Source organism: Aphelocoma coerulescens, chromosome 3, assembly GCF_041296385.1.
Source record: "Aphelocoma coerulescens isolate FSJ_1873_10779 chromosome 3, UR_Acoe_1.0, whole genome shotgun sequence".
NCBI classification, from domain to species: domain Eukaryota; kingdom Metazoa; phylum Chordata; class Aves; order Passeriformes; family Corvidae; genus Aphelocoma; species Aphelocoma coerulescens.
The window spans coordinates 89,002,890-89,020,034 of NC_091016.1; the positions used below are offsets into that span (position 1 = coordinate 89,002,890).

The 17,145-nt window shown below is 43.5% G+C and overlaps 1 protein-coding gene across 1 annotated transcript; it reads right to left on the reverse strand.

Annotated features, from left to right (window-relative positions):
- Positions 1–803: 803 nt before the first annotated feature.
- SLC35A1 (solute carrier family 35 member A1) lies at positions 804–17,145 on the reverse strand. Its single transcript, XM_069011188.1, has 8 exons — positions 16,890–17,145; positions 13,522–13,699; positions 9,052–9,211; positions 8,537–8,689; positions 6,733–6,799; positions 3,235–3,411; positions 2,696–2,830; positions 804–1,359 (listed from the first exon to the last, which is right to left on the reverse strand). The coding sequence occupies exons 1-8, from the start codon at positions 17,143–17,145 to the stop codon at positions 1,229–1,231; spliced, it is 1,257 nt and encodes a 418-aa protein (XP_068867289.1). The 3' UTR covers positions 804–1,228.

Genomic DNA, 17,145 nt, shown 5'->3' on the forward strand with positions numbered 1-17,145 from the left:
TGGAGAGAGGTGGAGCAGCACCTGTGAGCTCCTGCAGCTGCCTGGCACTACCCTCCACCATGGAAGCCTCGACTCCCAAGAGCAGCACTGTGGTGGCTGCTCTGATACACAGAACAGTCGGCGAAAGGCAGAGGGGAACATCCTCTCCCATTGGAAGAGAATTTAAGCATGTTTGTTACTGCTGTGTTTAACATGCCCCACTTTCAAGTAAAACCCAGCTGCTTAATTAATGGCTGAAGGAATATGTCCAAGAGTATGAACTTGGTCATGTTACAACTCCACTGTGAATGTCAACAAGCTGCCCGAATGCACAAGGGCCAGTTTTCCCCCAATGTAGAGTTGAAATTTCTGGAAAGCCTAGCAAGATGAGGAAGGAGGTTGAAATTACAGAGTTGGCACTAATAAATTAAAGGCTAACATGCACAGGAACCATTTTCAAGCATCAATCTGTATGCACAGAGAAGTTTAGAGAGAAAAAATCTTGTAGCCAGAAACTTTGTGTTGACTCACTCATAATTAAGCCAGAGGTACAGGAACAAATACAAATGTTCCCCTGTACTACACATAGAAGATCCCTCTACCCCCTACAGCAGGTATAGAAAACATTTGAAGAGAAGAAGGAAATCCACAACTTCAGAGTCTTTCCTCTGACTTTTTAAACCAGACAGCAAGGGCTGCCTCTACTCACTCTGAGGTAGGTGATGCTCAAAGCAGGGGTCTTCCCTGTAGAGTTGTGTCATCTCGTACCTATTGCCTAGAAGAGAAACACTTCCTGTCATTAATCAAACTACAATTGCCAAGTATTTTAAGAGAAAATGCTGGCAGTAGTTGCTTTTTTTAATAGTTTCTTATGAAGCTTTCAGGCATTTCTGCCCTCAAAGAGCAAGACAGTTTATCAAATACACAAAGGACCGATTTCCCTCCGTTATATACATTATATACAATTGAGTGATCAGTTCCTTCATTGGGTTTTCCTTGTAAATCAGACTCTTCATTGTCAATGTGAATGAAGAATACCTTCCATAAAATACCCAGCCAGCTTCTCAGCTGCAGTGTAGCCTCAGTGTCAGCCACTGGAAACTCCACACATAAAACAGAACTAACTTCTGCTTTTAGTCTATCCCACTTAAACCATTTCATGACTAGCTTAAGGCTAATTTTGGAAAAAAAAAAAAAATTTTAAAGTCTGTTTTTTCTCTTGTCCATCTGTCCCTTTTTATGGACAACATCACACAGTAGCAAGTCTCTCTTTTGAGCTCTTAGTCTCTGAGGGCTGGATTTTTGTGGTGTCTTGTCGAGGTAATCCATAGAGGTAAATAGAAATACACACCAGGAGAGCACCCAGGGAGAAGGTAACAGCTGAAAGGAGACAAAATAGCTTAAATAAATATTCATGTAAGAAGAAACCTTCAGCAAGCTGTGTAAGTTATGATGAGATCTGAATGACAGCATTGAAGTTACCCACAAATAAACAGGACAGCAAGCTATTGGTAAGTCACAGCATTTAGCTTCATCCTATGTCACTGGGAACTCTTGGGTGTTTACAATCCCCGCAGCATTCCCGTTAGTCTCATCGGCAAGAATGTGGTGGTGGTGGTCATAAAAGCAAGAGTAAAGCATCTCCTGAAGTCCCAGGTGCCATCTGGACAGGCTTACATTACAATAAACTTAACTCCTTATTGATAAAATTAATAAAAAGCAGTGAATGTAATAAAGTAGCCTGTGATAACACATCTTTTTTGCCTTTCCATGTCTAGACAGGGTTAAGAAACTATTAACAAGGCTTTTGCAGGAAGCTCATTAGTCCAGGTTTGATTTGTGTCAACTGTCAGTAAAACACTCTGCTCAAGTAAGTTTTTAAAATTAAGTGGGGTTTTTTTTCATCCCTTGCTTTATGGTGCTCTTTTGCAGCCAAACACTGATTGTCTTCTCGTTATGCAAACTTTCCTTTTGTCTCACTACATCAGAAAGCTAGTTTTTCCACCATTTTGCCACATCATCTTTGGATTAAGGTAGGAAACTACCCACAACTAAACAGTGAAGGACTGAGCAGGAGTCCTGGGCACAGTACCAGATGCAGACCTGACTGCGGAAAAAATCCTTTGTAGCTGCAGAACAGCCCAGAGCCATCTGCTCTTTCCCCTCAAAAACTTCACCACATCAGTCAGTCAAAACCTCAGCTGCTCTTTGACTTTCTGACGTGGTGATGTCCACAGCAGATGGGGAAAGTAGAAGTTAATGCTGTAGTGGGTGTAACTCAATGGGGATGTGTAAAGCCCTTGAAGAAATAGCTGAGGAATTAATTTGGCACTGGCTGTACTAAACCCAACAAGAAATAATAACCTATTAACAGCAGTCCCAGGTAAACAGCTGTATCACACACTAAACTGCATCAGAAAGTGATGCATGAAAATAAAGCTGTTTAAACCAAAAGAACCTTTCTGTTTGATGTTGTACATGCTTCTGAAAGAACAAACCACCGATGCCTTTAAAAGCACAGAGTCATCAGGCACCTTGTGTACCGCAACAGGGATGATGATGCATTAGTGCACAGGAGTCCTGGAGCAGACTTGAAGCTAAAACCAGAAAAACTGAGAGGGGGCACAAATTATGGCTTTGGTATGGGCTGTGTATAGCAGGCTGGACAGGCAGGAAACATGCACGGCCATCAAATCAAAGGCAAAAAGGCACTTACTTATCTGAAGGCCAAAGAGGATGACTGACGCCACAGTAGAGAGAACAATGGCTGCTGCTGCAGAAAAGCCTTTCATGATGTTATCGGTGTACTTAACAACCACCGAGGTGTAGATGCCACCAACACTGGCCAGAACTGGGAAGCAGATAAGGTGTTACCATTAGTACAGGTGCAGATGGTTACTCTTGAAATGATGCATTTTACTCCACTAGTGTGCTCCTAGTTCGGGCTACATTGTCCTAATTAGTGATTTAACGTATCATTCAATGGAATGGGATGTCTATGTGGCATCCAGTAAATAAGATATGACTCACTTAAAGATGATCTACTTGCTAGTCAATTATTTAGGCTGCTGTTTCAGCACAATTTTAAATTGAGTAAGTGAGTAACTTCCAAGAAAATGATACTTTTAAATAAAATCCATCAAAACACAGTAGAAAGAGAGTGTGTTAGACTGAATTTGTAGCTTCCTGCAATCAGTTATATCATTGTTAAAGAGGAAAAGCAATGCCAAAAGACTAAAACCACAAGATACTTACAGATGACAAACCAGACGTAGTATGTGTAGCCATAGAAAAACCCTTTCTCTAGAACTTGGGCTCCATCTGACATGTACACAACAAATAAATTCACCACAATCCCAGATAAGTACAGCTGAATGTTCCTCACCCACAAGGAAGTATCTGAACTCTTTAACACCTTTTCAAAATAAACTCCTGAAAAAAAACCAAACCAAAACAAACAAAAAACCAAAAACATTTCAGTGAGAAGAATGATTCACAGTTTACTGCATTTTAAAACCAGACAACCTCGCTCCGAGTGGGACACCTCTTGGAGCCAGCAAACTCTCAAGTTCACCATCCCTGGGAGACCACTGCTGAACGCCAATGATGGATCCTTGGCTGGTGCCCCACTCCTCCAGGCTCAACCCCTGGCCCGCTGAGAAGATGAAAAGGCATCCCATGTGAGCCCTTCACTGAACTCCAGGGGCATTTTTTGCCCTGTACAAACTCCTTTATATCTGTGTGAGTGTGCATATACTACAGCAAAGGAACTATGGATGTTCCTCTCTTACATTCTCAAGCACTTCAGATTTGTAACTAACTTAGGCCTATAAGCGAGTTACTGTTGTCTTACAGAATCTTTTGTTAAATTTTTCAAATTAGGCTGTTAAGTGCAGTTAAAACCTTTAGGCCTAAACCATTGGTCAGGCCCTGGGGCTCAGCAGCAAGAGGATCTGCTTTGACTCAACAAGAAGGTCTCCCTCAATCCATTTTATCCTTACCCTTTCCCATTTTTTCCCTTTTTCAATCCACAGCCTCCATGTAAATAATTTAATGTTGATTTTAGTTTTATATTGATTGATTTTAGTCCAATTTTTCTTGGGGGGTAGGGGAGGAAGGGAGGATCTCTATTACCTCAGTACTGAAACTGAAAACTCCTCAGGAGCTTTGTGCTCACAGAGCACTTGGCAGAGCAGCTCGTTCTGAAACACACAGCTTCAGACGATTACAGAGCAAATCAAAATCTAAGCCTTCTGCTAATTGTAACTACAGGTTGGTTTTGAGGAAGTGGAATTCATTTTAATCTAAAGCTCACACTGAAGAGCATTATTTTTATGTTCTGCATTACTGAAACTCCCCAAACACTTCTTCATTATCCTACTTGGGAGGCATTTGTCAGACTAAAAGGCAGACATTTGGCAAGGCCATCACCACCTGCCTTTTTAACCACTGCTCACCCATCACGACTCTGTCAAGTTCTGGAATTTCCTCCACATTTCAAAACAGGGAGAGCAGTTTGCAGGACTCTTACCAGCCACTTCCATGACCTTCTGGTGAGAGCCCTATTGACTAGAAGTTTACTGGTGATTAATATCACACAAGATCCTTCATACCATATGAGAAAATAATATGGAACCAACACAGATGGCACAAAGACCCATGTGTTATAAGCCCTAGGCACACCCCCCTCTAAAATCCCCAAGTTAGCTTCAAGGAAGGTCTTGCTATTCTTTTATTGACAAAAAATGCAATTTATAATTTAATAGAGTATGGTGAGTATTTATGGTGAATAAATGACAGAGCAGATTTCTATTTCAGGGGTTCAAATAATTACAAAAACAAGGAAATACTATATTACCTCAGAAGAATATAAATTTTTGAAGTGTAAACAACAACAAACTAGTTGACTGCAACCTTTAAAATAACTCAGAATAACTACCTTGAGATTTCTGCCCCCTGAGAAGACCCACAGAGCACAACCAGGTGTAATCAATGTAACAGAAATTTGGCATGAAATTTGCAAGTATGAACCAAATTTGCAAATTTTATAAACTGAGAAAACAGTAGCAAACCAATAAAACTATGCTTCTAGATTTGTGAATATACAGTTCACAAATCCACTAGGCAAGAGGAAGGAAAGTATGGGGGCCGATAAGAGAACTCACTCTTCAGAACTGTTTTAAGTCATAAAGGATCTGCCATTAAATTATCTGTCCAATGCTTTAGAAGCATTGTTGGGGCCCCAGATACTTGAGAATTATCACAGGATCAGCAATTTGAATAAAAACCTTATTTTCGATCTCTAAGTGACAAAAACACTTAACCTTTTTTTTTCCTTTTGCTTGAATAATAAAACACACTGTAAAACATGGTCAGTCCAGAAACTGGAGGTCTAATGCCAAAATAACTGCTTCATGTGAGTGTGGGAAGGAAGAAGAGAAGGGAATTTGAATAGGATTTATGTTTTCAACATGTAAAGCCCCAAGGGCATAAGGAGCTCTGCGGATGAAACACACTGTCCCTCCCAGCTGCCCCAGAGCTTCAGCTGTCAGCAAGGAAACCCAAGCTGCAATCCTTTTGCAGGAGAAGAAAGCCCTAAGTGTCTCGAGCTGTCTGCATCAGCCTGTCAGTGCTCTGAATTTGCAGACCTCTGGAAGCATAGCTGTTGACCCACATTACTGGGGAAAGCAGGAGTTTTAGGAGACTCTGAAGGCTGTATTTTGTCTTTGTGGCTTGGGAGCATCTATTTAAATGAGGAAATTCATAACCTTCCAGGGAAAGCTGACTGAGCTCTACACAGTTTTATTTAATATTTCTGCTCCAAAGTGCCCATTTCACTGAAACCAAATAAGAATGACACTCTCCTCCTTTCCTCCTCTGCCCACCAGAATGTTTTTCCATGAGTAATGGGCATCTATGCACAGCCCAAGATTATTCTTTCAGGATTTTACAGTACTAGAGGTGGGTGACAGTACCTTGGTTTTTTACAGAGGAGGGGGGAAGAATCCAGTTTACAGCCAGGGGAATATGCCCCTGTGAGCCAAACTTCAAATTAAGAAGTAATTTGCATTTCTTTATTTCTGAGCACCAGTTCACTTGTCCTAAAGTTTTGGTGTCCTTCTCCAGAAGACAGAGAAAAAACTACCCTGAGGAGAGACACTGGCTTTAGAACAAAGCAAAAATAAACAAAACCAAAAATCCTTCACTGAGTTTATCCAGACTTCCTGCTACTAATCTACCTCTCTGCCTTCCTCATGCTCCCTCTGCATCCCAGTTAGATTTTCCACCTACAGAACTATGGTAATGTGTATTTCAGGGCTGGTACAAGAACTGGTGAGGAGCTCAGTTCCCTGCGTTAAAAAAATGCAACTATTTCATGTGATCACCATAGGGGAGCTATTCACTGCAAAGTAAACTTTATAAAATTGATGTACATTAATTAAATGTACGCAGTGAGTCATTATGCTGCTCCCTACAGTCTTATTCACAGCATTTGAAAGACACTTCCACTTGCAAAGCAGCCTTCTATGTTGCATCATGTAAAACCAATGGCACATGCTCCTATCATTTGCTTGACAATGGGAGTAATCATATTATGAATCTGCCATAATTACCAGAAGTAGAAGATAATTATGGGCAGAGGGAATAAACTATTACAGGAAGACAGTTAACAAATGTAGAATGTTCAGTTTTAAACATTGTTGAGTTCTCCAGTCCTTTAGATGCAGCCCGTGAACAGAAATAATACTGTACCTGCAAATCCTGAACACAGAACAGCCACAGCAATCGCTCCAAACCCTAGCCATGGATTCTGCTCCACCTGCAACATCAGCCCTTACTTTAAAAAAGATACAACACTTCAGTAATTCACAGTAATCAATTCCAGAGTGCCACGGTATAACTCCAGCCAGCAACTAAGCACCACCCAGCTCCTCACTCATTCCCCCCCAAGCCCCACAGTGGGGAGGAGAATCAAAAACAAAAGGGAAACTTTGTGGGTTGATAGAAAAACAGTTTAATACTTAAATAAAAATAAAATTTACTAATAATCCTACTACTGACAAAAGGAGAGAGAGATATAAAACCCAAGAAAACCAAGTGATGCAGAAGACAATTGTTCACCACCTGCTGACAGATGCCCAGCCCATCCTGCAGCAGAAATCAGCCCCTCCTGACCAAATTCCCTGACTTTCTATACTGGATGTAACATACTATAGTATGGAATATCCCTTTGGCCAGTTCAGGTCAGCTGTCCTGGCCATGCTCCCTCCTGGTTTCTTGTGCCCCTCCTCACTGGAAGAGCAGGAGACACTGAAAAGACCTGGACTCATGGTTAAGCACTACTGAGCCACAACTGTGTTGTGTGGTAACACACCAGTGTTACCAACATTGTTCTCATACCAAATCCAAAACACAGCACTGAACCAGATACTAGTGATGCCTTTTCTTGGTCTTAAAATCAAGAGTCACACATGGTTAGAAGGGAAAAAGGGATTTTACCTTGGTATTTATTTTAAGGATCCTTAGGTGCACCACATCCAGGTGGAATGCACTGAAATGCACACCACAGTGCACACCCCCAAAAGATCTGGTGTAACATTATAGGTCTTACTAATTAGCATATCTATCAAAGATTCCCCAATGAGAGGCTTGAATGAGCCCCCCTCTCCAAGGAACCTTCCCCTGGATGGTTCTATCTCAGTTTATAAAATGTGTTCTGGAGAGGACCTTGGGGTCTGGGGCACACTAACCCCTATCTACGAAGCTTCTAAAATGTTTAGTCTTCTAGCTGAACAAACAAGTCCAAGAATGTAGGCAAAAAGCACTAAGAATACAGAACTTGTGAAAAGGTATAACAGGGGTATAAAAGAAAAGGCAAAAAATCTTCATGGCATCACTAGGAATAAAGTTAATTCTATCTCAGCCAAAATCAGGACACAGAAGTAGTTCATTAAGTGGAGCAAAATTATTAGCATTTCACTGCAGTACAACATGCACTTGCATATCTAAGGCTGTCCCTCAGCTCAGCTCGCTGTAGCTGTGTGGTGTTCTGTTTTCTGTGGGTACTCCTGCAGTGCTCAGAGGCACTGTCTACTGGGCTGTGGCCGGTATTCCCAGAGGCATGACCTGCCTTTCCCACTAATGCAGCTGAGCAGCAGCCTTGACCTAAGAAACAGAAGACACTTGCTCATCCCTAGAACGGGATTAGGTCAGTACCTCTGAAGGGTGGGTTTAAATGACATACCCACACTGCGCTGGAGCTTCGCTCCTAATTCCTCCCAGTGCTTTGATTCCAAATTCTCTGTTCCAACAATTATGATGTTACCAAGGCCAACTGCTGGAAACAATCTATTACTCAGACACTCCTAGGATGGTGCATTAGACTGATTATGATGACTGTAGTAATTTATACTAATTGTAGCAATCAGTTGCATTTCCAACAAGTGAGACTGGAGCAATACCATAAGCCTGCCTGAACTGGTACACAATAAATGTGAAAGCCAGTGATCAATGATCGTTTATTCTTTAGCTGAAGAGGCAAAACACTAACTCTTACCTGTACTTTTGTGGCCTGAGCAGGCTCCCACTGGACAAGGGTAACGCCACCACAGAGCATGAAGACAGAGAACCACTGCAACTTACTAAGGGTACGGTTCAGCATCAGGACTGTACATAAAGCTGTACAAGGGATCTTCAGCTGGTACGTCACCTGAAGAAGACGGGAATGTAGTGTAGAGGACATGGTTTTAGAAACTCCTCCAAGACAAGAAAATAAAATAGGAAATTCAACTACAGAACGATAGATTTTTATATTCATTGATTTCCTACAGATCCATCGCCAACTACAACTAAGTGAATTTGAAGTGACTCCAGCAGTGAGTTGCTAAGCTCAGAAAGCCAGAGCCCTGCAGCAGTGTATGCTCTGAATATAACAAAGCACAGTTTGGCTTTTAACACTGAGGCTGAAGAGAGTGCTGCGTGCCTGGCAGACAGATACCTGACACGTGTCCCTCATGAATCAGGAAAGAGAAATATATTTCCAGATCTGTTACTGACAGAAACGTGTATTACCTGGTAGACTGCAGCATCCAAGTTGCTAAGAGCCACAAACGCCATATTGTTTTGGAGAGCGTACACCACAGATGGAACACTTAATTTTAGCAATTCTTTAGGACTTCCGAATACATTTTCTTTTAAAGATGTTATTAACCTCGTCAGACTTCCAGTTTCTCTGCAAAATAAAATAGTAGCGTAACTGAGGGCATTCTTAAACTGGTATTTTACAACAGAAATCAAATCAATGAATCCTTTGGGAGGCCTGAAATTTTGTTCTCCACAATCAGTTGTACTTTCTGCTCATACAAGAAAAAAAATGTTAACTGGCAAAAAACAAGTGAGGTTTTCAACAAGTAGAAAGCCCTGAAGGCGAGAGAGACATTCTGGAATCAGGAAGTTAGATGCATTATCGAGTAGCAGTGGGTCAATACAGGCAGTGGAACAGAAGGCTGTTGTTTGTGTCTCCCCTTTTTTACTGAGTATTAATGTTTGTGTGTGATGTCAAATGCTCATGATTTTCCAGATCCCCTTTAAACTGGGCCTCACAGTACAGCCAAAAAAGGATTGTACCCTTGCACACTACTTACCTAGAAAAACCTCTCATTCCTCAGTCAGCCATGGGTTCCCAGTCTCACTTGTGCCGTGGGAGATGCTGGACCAGCACCAGCACACACGTGAAGAGGTCTGGCAGGTGTGTGGCAGCTCCCCGTGCCTGTCCCTGTCCTTGCATTTCACACCTCTCCTTCAAGTAATTACAGCGTGTGAAAGAGCAGGCAATGGGGAAGAACGTGTTGCTGCTGGCTGCTGCCCCCTTTTGCAGTTTGCTACTCAGCTGTTCACAGCTGACCTCTGCATTACTGGTTCTCCCTTATCACTTGCACATCAATCTGACATTTGCTGCTTACTTGTTGCTGCTGCTCCAGTCCTCTTCCCAGTTCTCCCACAGCCCCCCTTTCCAATCTTCACTGGCTTAGCACTGACAAATACCAACATCCAAAATAATTCCTGCCCCCTCCCACAGGCCTTTCAACTTGCAAACTGTACTGCTCTTAAATTTAACTCTCCTTGTGCTTCTGTTGCACACTTGTATAAATAAATAGCTTTAACCACCTCGTTTCAGCATATTTTCCTTTCCTGATCAACCCCTGACTCTGTACTCCAGTTCTCAACTTTTCCTCTACAAAAACTTACAGGCTTTACCCTCTCATGATCCTTCCATCCAAACTTCTCCCCTTCCTTGCCTTCCTCCCTACTTGCACCAAGCATATACGTCCTTTTCCTGGCTTTTTTTTCCCCCGTAGGAAGAGCAGTCTTTATACAGGCAGGAAGGAATTCTTTTTGTATTTTTCCATAACAGAAAGCACACACAAAAAACCAGACATGTCTGGCCACAGACAACAACCATGACAAAAAAATCCATGGACAAGTAGCACTCAAAGTGAAGTTTGCAATACAAGAAAAGGGGAAGAGTTCATGCTACAGCTCACCATGGTTACTTGCACTAGATACAGAACTGTATAAAATGTTAGGAGTTGTTGATATTATGGGCAATTTTTTTTTATTTATTCCATTTCTGAATGTATTTATTACATTGTCTAGGACTGGGAGGTAAGATGTACAAGAAAATTGGGTAATTTATTCCTATAAAGGAATTCCTATAAAGAATTTATTCCTAATATCTCACCTAAAGCTATTCTCTTTCACTTTAAAGCCATTTCTCCTTTCATAAATTCATTACCCCATTCACAAAGGCAATTCCTAGGTATGAAGAGGTGAGAGATACTAATAACCATCAGCTGTGCAACAGAAACATGCATCTGTTAGCAAAGCTGAAGTTAAAACTAGAGTTTGCAAAACACCTCTGCTTTTCTTCATCCATTGCTAAGTAGTTATGTACCAGCTAAGAATGTAGCAAATGCTATTACCAGATGGTGAACAAGACTTTAAATAAGCATGAGAAATGGAGAGTACAGTTGACTTAATTTTAGCACAATTTAAACTATCGTAAGCTTCACTTTTGAAAGACAATTCTTTGGCATTTATCCATTCAATGTGCCCTCCGGGAGATACCTTAAGAGTAAACAGTGAAGGCATCATGTAATAATGTGTAAGAAAACAAATTCTGCAGCTGGAACAACGCAGGAGTTGTACTCTTGTATCCTGTATACTGCAGTTATCAATGCTGTCTCCTTCAAAAAGAAAAGGTACCCACATAAATGTATCCTGCTGTACAGTAAAAAGAGATGGTACTCTATCTTCTGACTGGTTACTGAACTACAAAGGCACCTTGCCTTGGGTGAGACAAATTGGTTAGGATTTAAAACTGAAGGAAGCTGTAAAGGAGACACAGAATGAAGCTACGTGGAATTGATGCTGTTCAGCATATTCATAAGTGATCTGAAAAGGGAGGTTACTAGAAAGCTGGCAACTTTTGGACCCATCAGCATGCCAGACATCCTACCAAGGAGCGGTGAGCATGGCCTGATGAATGGTGTCTGCAGGTGCCCATATCTCTCTCAGTTATGGAGAGAAAAACCCCACCAGCTGACCAGATCAGAATAGACATTATAACCTCCAAACAGCTCAGTCAATCTGATTCTTCCCATTTTAACTGATAAATAAGGCTCAGGTGTCAATAAAGGAGAAAGAACCACAGGAAATGACAACCCCTAAATACAGCAACCCTCTCTAATCTAGTCATGGGTACCTGACGAAAAGATGCAAGTAGCTCTTGGATGGCACCACCTCAAGGCTCAGCTTCAGAGAAATGAGCAGAATCCTTAGGAAAAGAACTGAGGCCAAGAGAGAAAGCACCTTCAGCCCTCTGCCTAATGTCATGGCACGATCACATCCTGAATACAGCATGCAGCTCTGGATCCTGTTTCAAAAGGGATGTAACAATACTGGAAGTGCTCTAAGGATGGGAACTATAACGATCACAGAAAATTAAACAAGGACTCCCAGCTTAGAAAATAAATTAGAGATGAAAACACAAATCCGTAGAGATATGAAAAGCAAAATGAAGGAAGAAAGATTATTCATCACATCTGTCAACACAAGACAACAGAATCCGTACGTTTCTGCCATCAGCTAAGAAAAGCTCAGCCCATGCTTGCCCCCTTGGCTACACTTCTATTCTACACATCCTCTGCTGATAAAGGGAAGATGAGGGGCTACAGAGACTTTTGGCTGTGCAGGGCTGTTCTAAAAACAACAACATGCTAAGACTTCTTTCCAAGTTAAAAGTAATTTAGTTTTTAATTATTTCAAAATAATTAAAGACCATTCATACATTTAATGAACACAGTATTACAGACCCTTAACAAAAGGGATCGCTTACCCCGCTGCACTAGGTGTACTATAAACAGCCTGGGTCCCAGCTGCACAAGATTTGACAAATTACACACACAGGTTAGGCTACCCAGAGGTCCCTCACTATTGGGAAACACGGGCTGCTACAGTCTCCAGAGAGCCAGTGGGATCCTCACTGGTCACAACAGTGAGAACCACAGCACAACCACGTGTCAGCAGAGTCATTTCTGCCAGCATTTTGTGCTGACAGAGTGAGAAGCCCAGGGTGCATGAAGAGAAAAACAGAAATTCCCTACTACTCACACCTGCCGACTCTAACACATTCCATTTAATGAAACGTTAAAAAAAAAGGCAGTTTGTCACACTCAAATATTGCCTCACTCCAAGTAAAATGCCATTTGTATGTTAAGAGGAAAAGACTTGATGAAAATCTGAAGTACATCATGTGGCTCCACAATCCTCTGGCAGATAACAGCCAGCCTTCTGATGTACCAAAAGCCACAAAGAGAGACAGAGACCCTAAAAGAACAAATTCTACCACAACAGCAAGAACTGGGCTTTGGAAAAGTCTGGAATATGAAGATTCTTCCTAGGAAGGATGTAGCACAGAGAAGCTGACAGAAAAGGCAGCAGACTGACAGCCTCCCTACTTGAGGGAGGGCTCATGCATGGACAAGTTCTAGTTCTTAGCAGCAGTCTAGGATTACAGAAACGAGTATTTGTTGATCACAGTCTTTCAGCATTGGTTTGCAGATTATTAGAGACAGCAAAATGTCTGTCTGCAACATTGGGAAAGTTTATTAGTAGGAACACTAGAATTTTATGTAACTCAGCAGATAATGGCTCACAGCAGATGATTGAAGTCCAACTTTCATCTACACCAACATTTTAAAGACCCAAAACATCGTGGATAATCCATGCTGACGCTCTGAACTGATTCCAAAGCATACAAAAATAGAAAATATGCAGAAAGGACACACCTCAGTATCATGCTGTATACAAAGCAGTTTCTGTTGATGAGGACTCACAAACTCTAACCCTCTTTAAAATTACCCTTCCACAGCATGATTATCCAGCCACATTCTCGAATGTACCTGCACTTCAGTACCTGAGAACCTGAGGTTAGAAGCAAGGACTGGTTTTCAAAACACTGATCAGCACTCCCATACTTACTTAGCCAGGATGCCCACGCTCAAGAACAACTTGATAACTTCAGTGACGCACACAGCTGTCGTTGAAAAGTAGAGTTCTGTCTCCACTGTCCTGGTGTACCGCAGTGCCACTGTGTATGTGGCAGCAACCAGGGTCATCACCGTGAGGCAGTACAGCTTGAACAGTAAGCTGACATTTTCTGAAACAAAACAGAGGAGATAACTCAGCGTGACCCCCATTTTAATTTACAAACTGAAACAGTGTGTTCTCCAGCTGGAGGGCTGTATCAAACACCAGAGTCAGCAGACAATAATTACAGTGTTAGGAAACACTTCCCATAAAAAAGTTTCCATTAAATTTTACAGCCTTCTCAAAGAAGCTGGTACAGGAACTCCAAGTGTTTGAAAATAAGATGCTCTAGAAAAACAAATCATACATTAATATTTATCTAATAACAATCAAAAAGTCTTTCTGTGCTTTCCTGCTCTTTAGCTGACACTAGGCACCCACACTGAAATGGCAGCTGATCCTCTTCACGTAATATACTGAATTCTGACACAAAGAGCGTTGGCGGACTAGCAAAAGCAGAAAGAGGAAAAGTTCAGTATCAGCAAAGAAATCTAGCAAATCTTAATAAATAAGGCAGAATTTCCTTCAGCCCTGTTTTCCACCTAAGTTAGTAAAAGAAGAAGATTTTGCTCTGAATGGTGATGGGACTTCACACAAAGGGCTTTCTTGAAAAATTCCCTGTATAAAGGTCTAAGGTTAAGGCTCTTCCAGTAAAATAAACAACACAAGGACTCTGTATCATCTGCGTTATGCCCTCTGTCTTCCCCACTGCTATACTCCTACATCAGTAGCAATTCTTGTAACAGTTTTGACCTGGACCAACTACTATCCTGCAAAATTTGGGAGTTAGCCTGTCCAAGGTCTCCTGGCACAAGGCAGTTTTTCATAAATCTGCACTCCTCTAAGGCCTGAGAATTCTATCAGGCCACTCCAGTGCATTCCCAGGTCAGGGAATGGCTAAGCCAGCATCTAAACCAGCAAAGAAAACAGCACACAGCTCCAAACGGGATTTCTCTACATAAAGGTACAACCCAACACGAGACACCAGCAAACGTGTGGCTTCTACAAAATCCTTTTTCAAACTGGTAGATTGTTATGTTTGGCATCTCTCTGGTGGATACTGGTCATTCAGCAGCACCTTTAGGGCCACTGTCATGTTTCGAATATCCTAAAGAAATGTGCTTTAATTGGTGGAAGTTTGTGTTCCTCTGCTGATTAGGGAACGAGATACAGGATAAGTAGTTTTGTAAAAACTTTGCCATTTAATATAGGAATGAATTGCTGAATCCAGTGCTCCCAATGCTTTGGTTCATGTTTCTTTCAAGCCAGAGATGTCTTCAATTGCATAACATTTCTGCAAGGTACAGTTAATACCTCCTGCCACTGCAATAATTTAAATTAGCTACTTCCTTATAGATAAAAATCTTACCCACGTCAGTAACCACTTTTAAAAGGTGAGCCAGTTAGTTTCTGGACTAACAATGCTTAGAAGAGACTTACAAGCTGTAATCCATTTTTAAATTAAATTTGGATTGTGGGGAGGGAATCCAAGGGCATAACAACCAGGAAATATAATTAACCCCATCTGGTTTTACAAAATGTATTTTCTAATGATGTTTCAGTGCTGACAAAAATTACACTAATGCTGTGATTTGACACGTGAAGATTTTAAGTCTATGCACCACCAAACTAAAGCTAAACTTAATCCTTGCCTCTATTAACTACCCTTTAAAAAAAAAAGGAAAAAAAATAAAAGCCCCAATTTGGCAATAGTTTGGAAACTTGGGTAAACCAAATGCAGCAAGACATAATGAATCTAGTATCTAGACTAGATAGTTCCAGCATTATGTAAAAAAGTATTTGTAATTATTTTCAGCCTGGACATTTCTCCAGCCTGGCTCACATGTCTGCATTAGTACCAGTGCAGCGAGGGGAGCAGAAGAAAAACATAGCTGGGGCATCTGTAACTTTTGCTGGTAAATCTGAACTCATACTCGCCTAAAGAAAGAAGAACTGGAAGAAGCTTTTGGTTTTTTCCTAGTAAATCCCACCTGGATGAAATGATTTCTGGCAAAAAGGGAGCAGAGGCCAAAAGCCTCAGGATACAAGCGCGGGCATCCCACACACCTCCACAGCTCATCTAAGGGCTACAAGTGCGGGCCTCCCACACATTTCCACGGCTCATCTAAGGGCTCCCCGCCAGGGCTCCTGGAAGGCAGCCGCGGGCCAAGCCTAGCATAGGGATCACAACTCGCTCCCTGCCAGGTTATCCGGGGTAGTGCGCACCTGGCACACACCGCTGGGAGCTTCCTGCCCCTCACCCTTCCAGGCCCCGCCAAGCCACTGCCGGGAGCTGGGGAGCCCTGGGCAAGGCCCTCCATGGGGGAGCTGGAAGAGGGGCAGGCGGCGCCTTCCCGGCCGATTTAAACCCTCCCGGCTTGCCCGAGGTTCTGGCTCCGGGACCGTGTGGGCTCTGGCCTCGTTGTACAGAATCACAGAGAATCACGGAATCAATGAGGCTGGAAAAGACCTCTGGTATCATCGAGTCTGACCTATGACTGAACACCACATAGTCAACTAGACCGTGCCACTAAATGCCACATCCAGTCTTTCCATAACACCTCCAGGGATGGTGACTCCACCACCTTCCTGGGCAGTCCATTCCAGCAACTAATCATCCTTTCTGTGAAGAAATTCCTCCTAATGTCCAATCTAAACACACTCCAGTAGGCACCCGGGCGCGGCGGCATTTTCAGGGACACCTGCGGCGCCCACAGAATGGGTGCAGGGGATGTCCCCATGCACTGAACACCTGCGCCAAAGGTGCCCCAAAAAATAAGCCCCAAAGATGCTGCGCCACGGTCAGACGCTTCCAGAGGGGAACTGGCACCAGGAAAGACGCGGCTGTGGCTGATTCTAAAGGCGGAGGCGTCCCGGGGACCCGGCAAGCCCCGTACCGGGAGCACCCGCCGCCCACACGCCGGGGACGCAGCGGTGCCACATCGCGGGAAGAAGCTCCCGGGCGGCGGGAGGAGAGCGGGAGGGCGGGAAAGCAGGCGGGGAGAGCCCCTCCCCAGCGCGACCCCGCGGCCCCGCGTAGCCCCTTCCCCCCATTCGCTCCCGCGGTGGTGGCGCCCGGCGCCACAGTCCCCAGCGGGGAGGCCAGTTCCACTCCCCCTGCCAGGGGGGAGGCGGGGGGGAGTCTGCGCGCGGGTCGCGCTTCCTCTTGGGGAAGCGGGTGGGCATTGTTCCCGTTCTCCGGCCGTGCCGCCCACCAGGAGCCGCGGGACCCGCCGGGCGCCCCGCGGCGCCGCCCTCACCTTTCGGAGGCGACATGGTGCTCGCCGAAGGCGCCAGGACCGCCGGGCCGGAGCCGCCCGCCGTGCCCCGCCGCTCCTCCCATCGCACCATAGAGTGCAGCGCGGCCGCCCAGAGCGCCCCGCCGCCCGCGCCGAACCATCGAGTCGAGCTCCGTCCTGCCTGGATATCCTGGAGAGCATCCTGCTCCACCCGGCCGCTTTTCGGAACTGTTTTACTGGCAGCAAACATCCAGGAAATCTCACACGCATTTCTCAT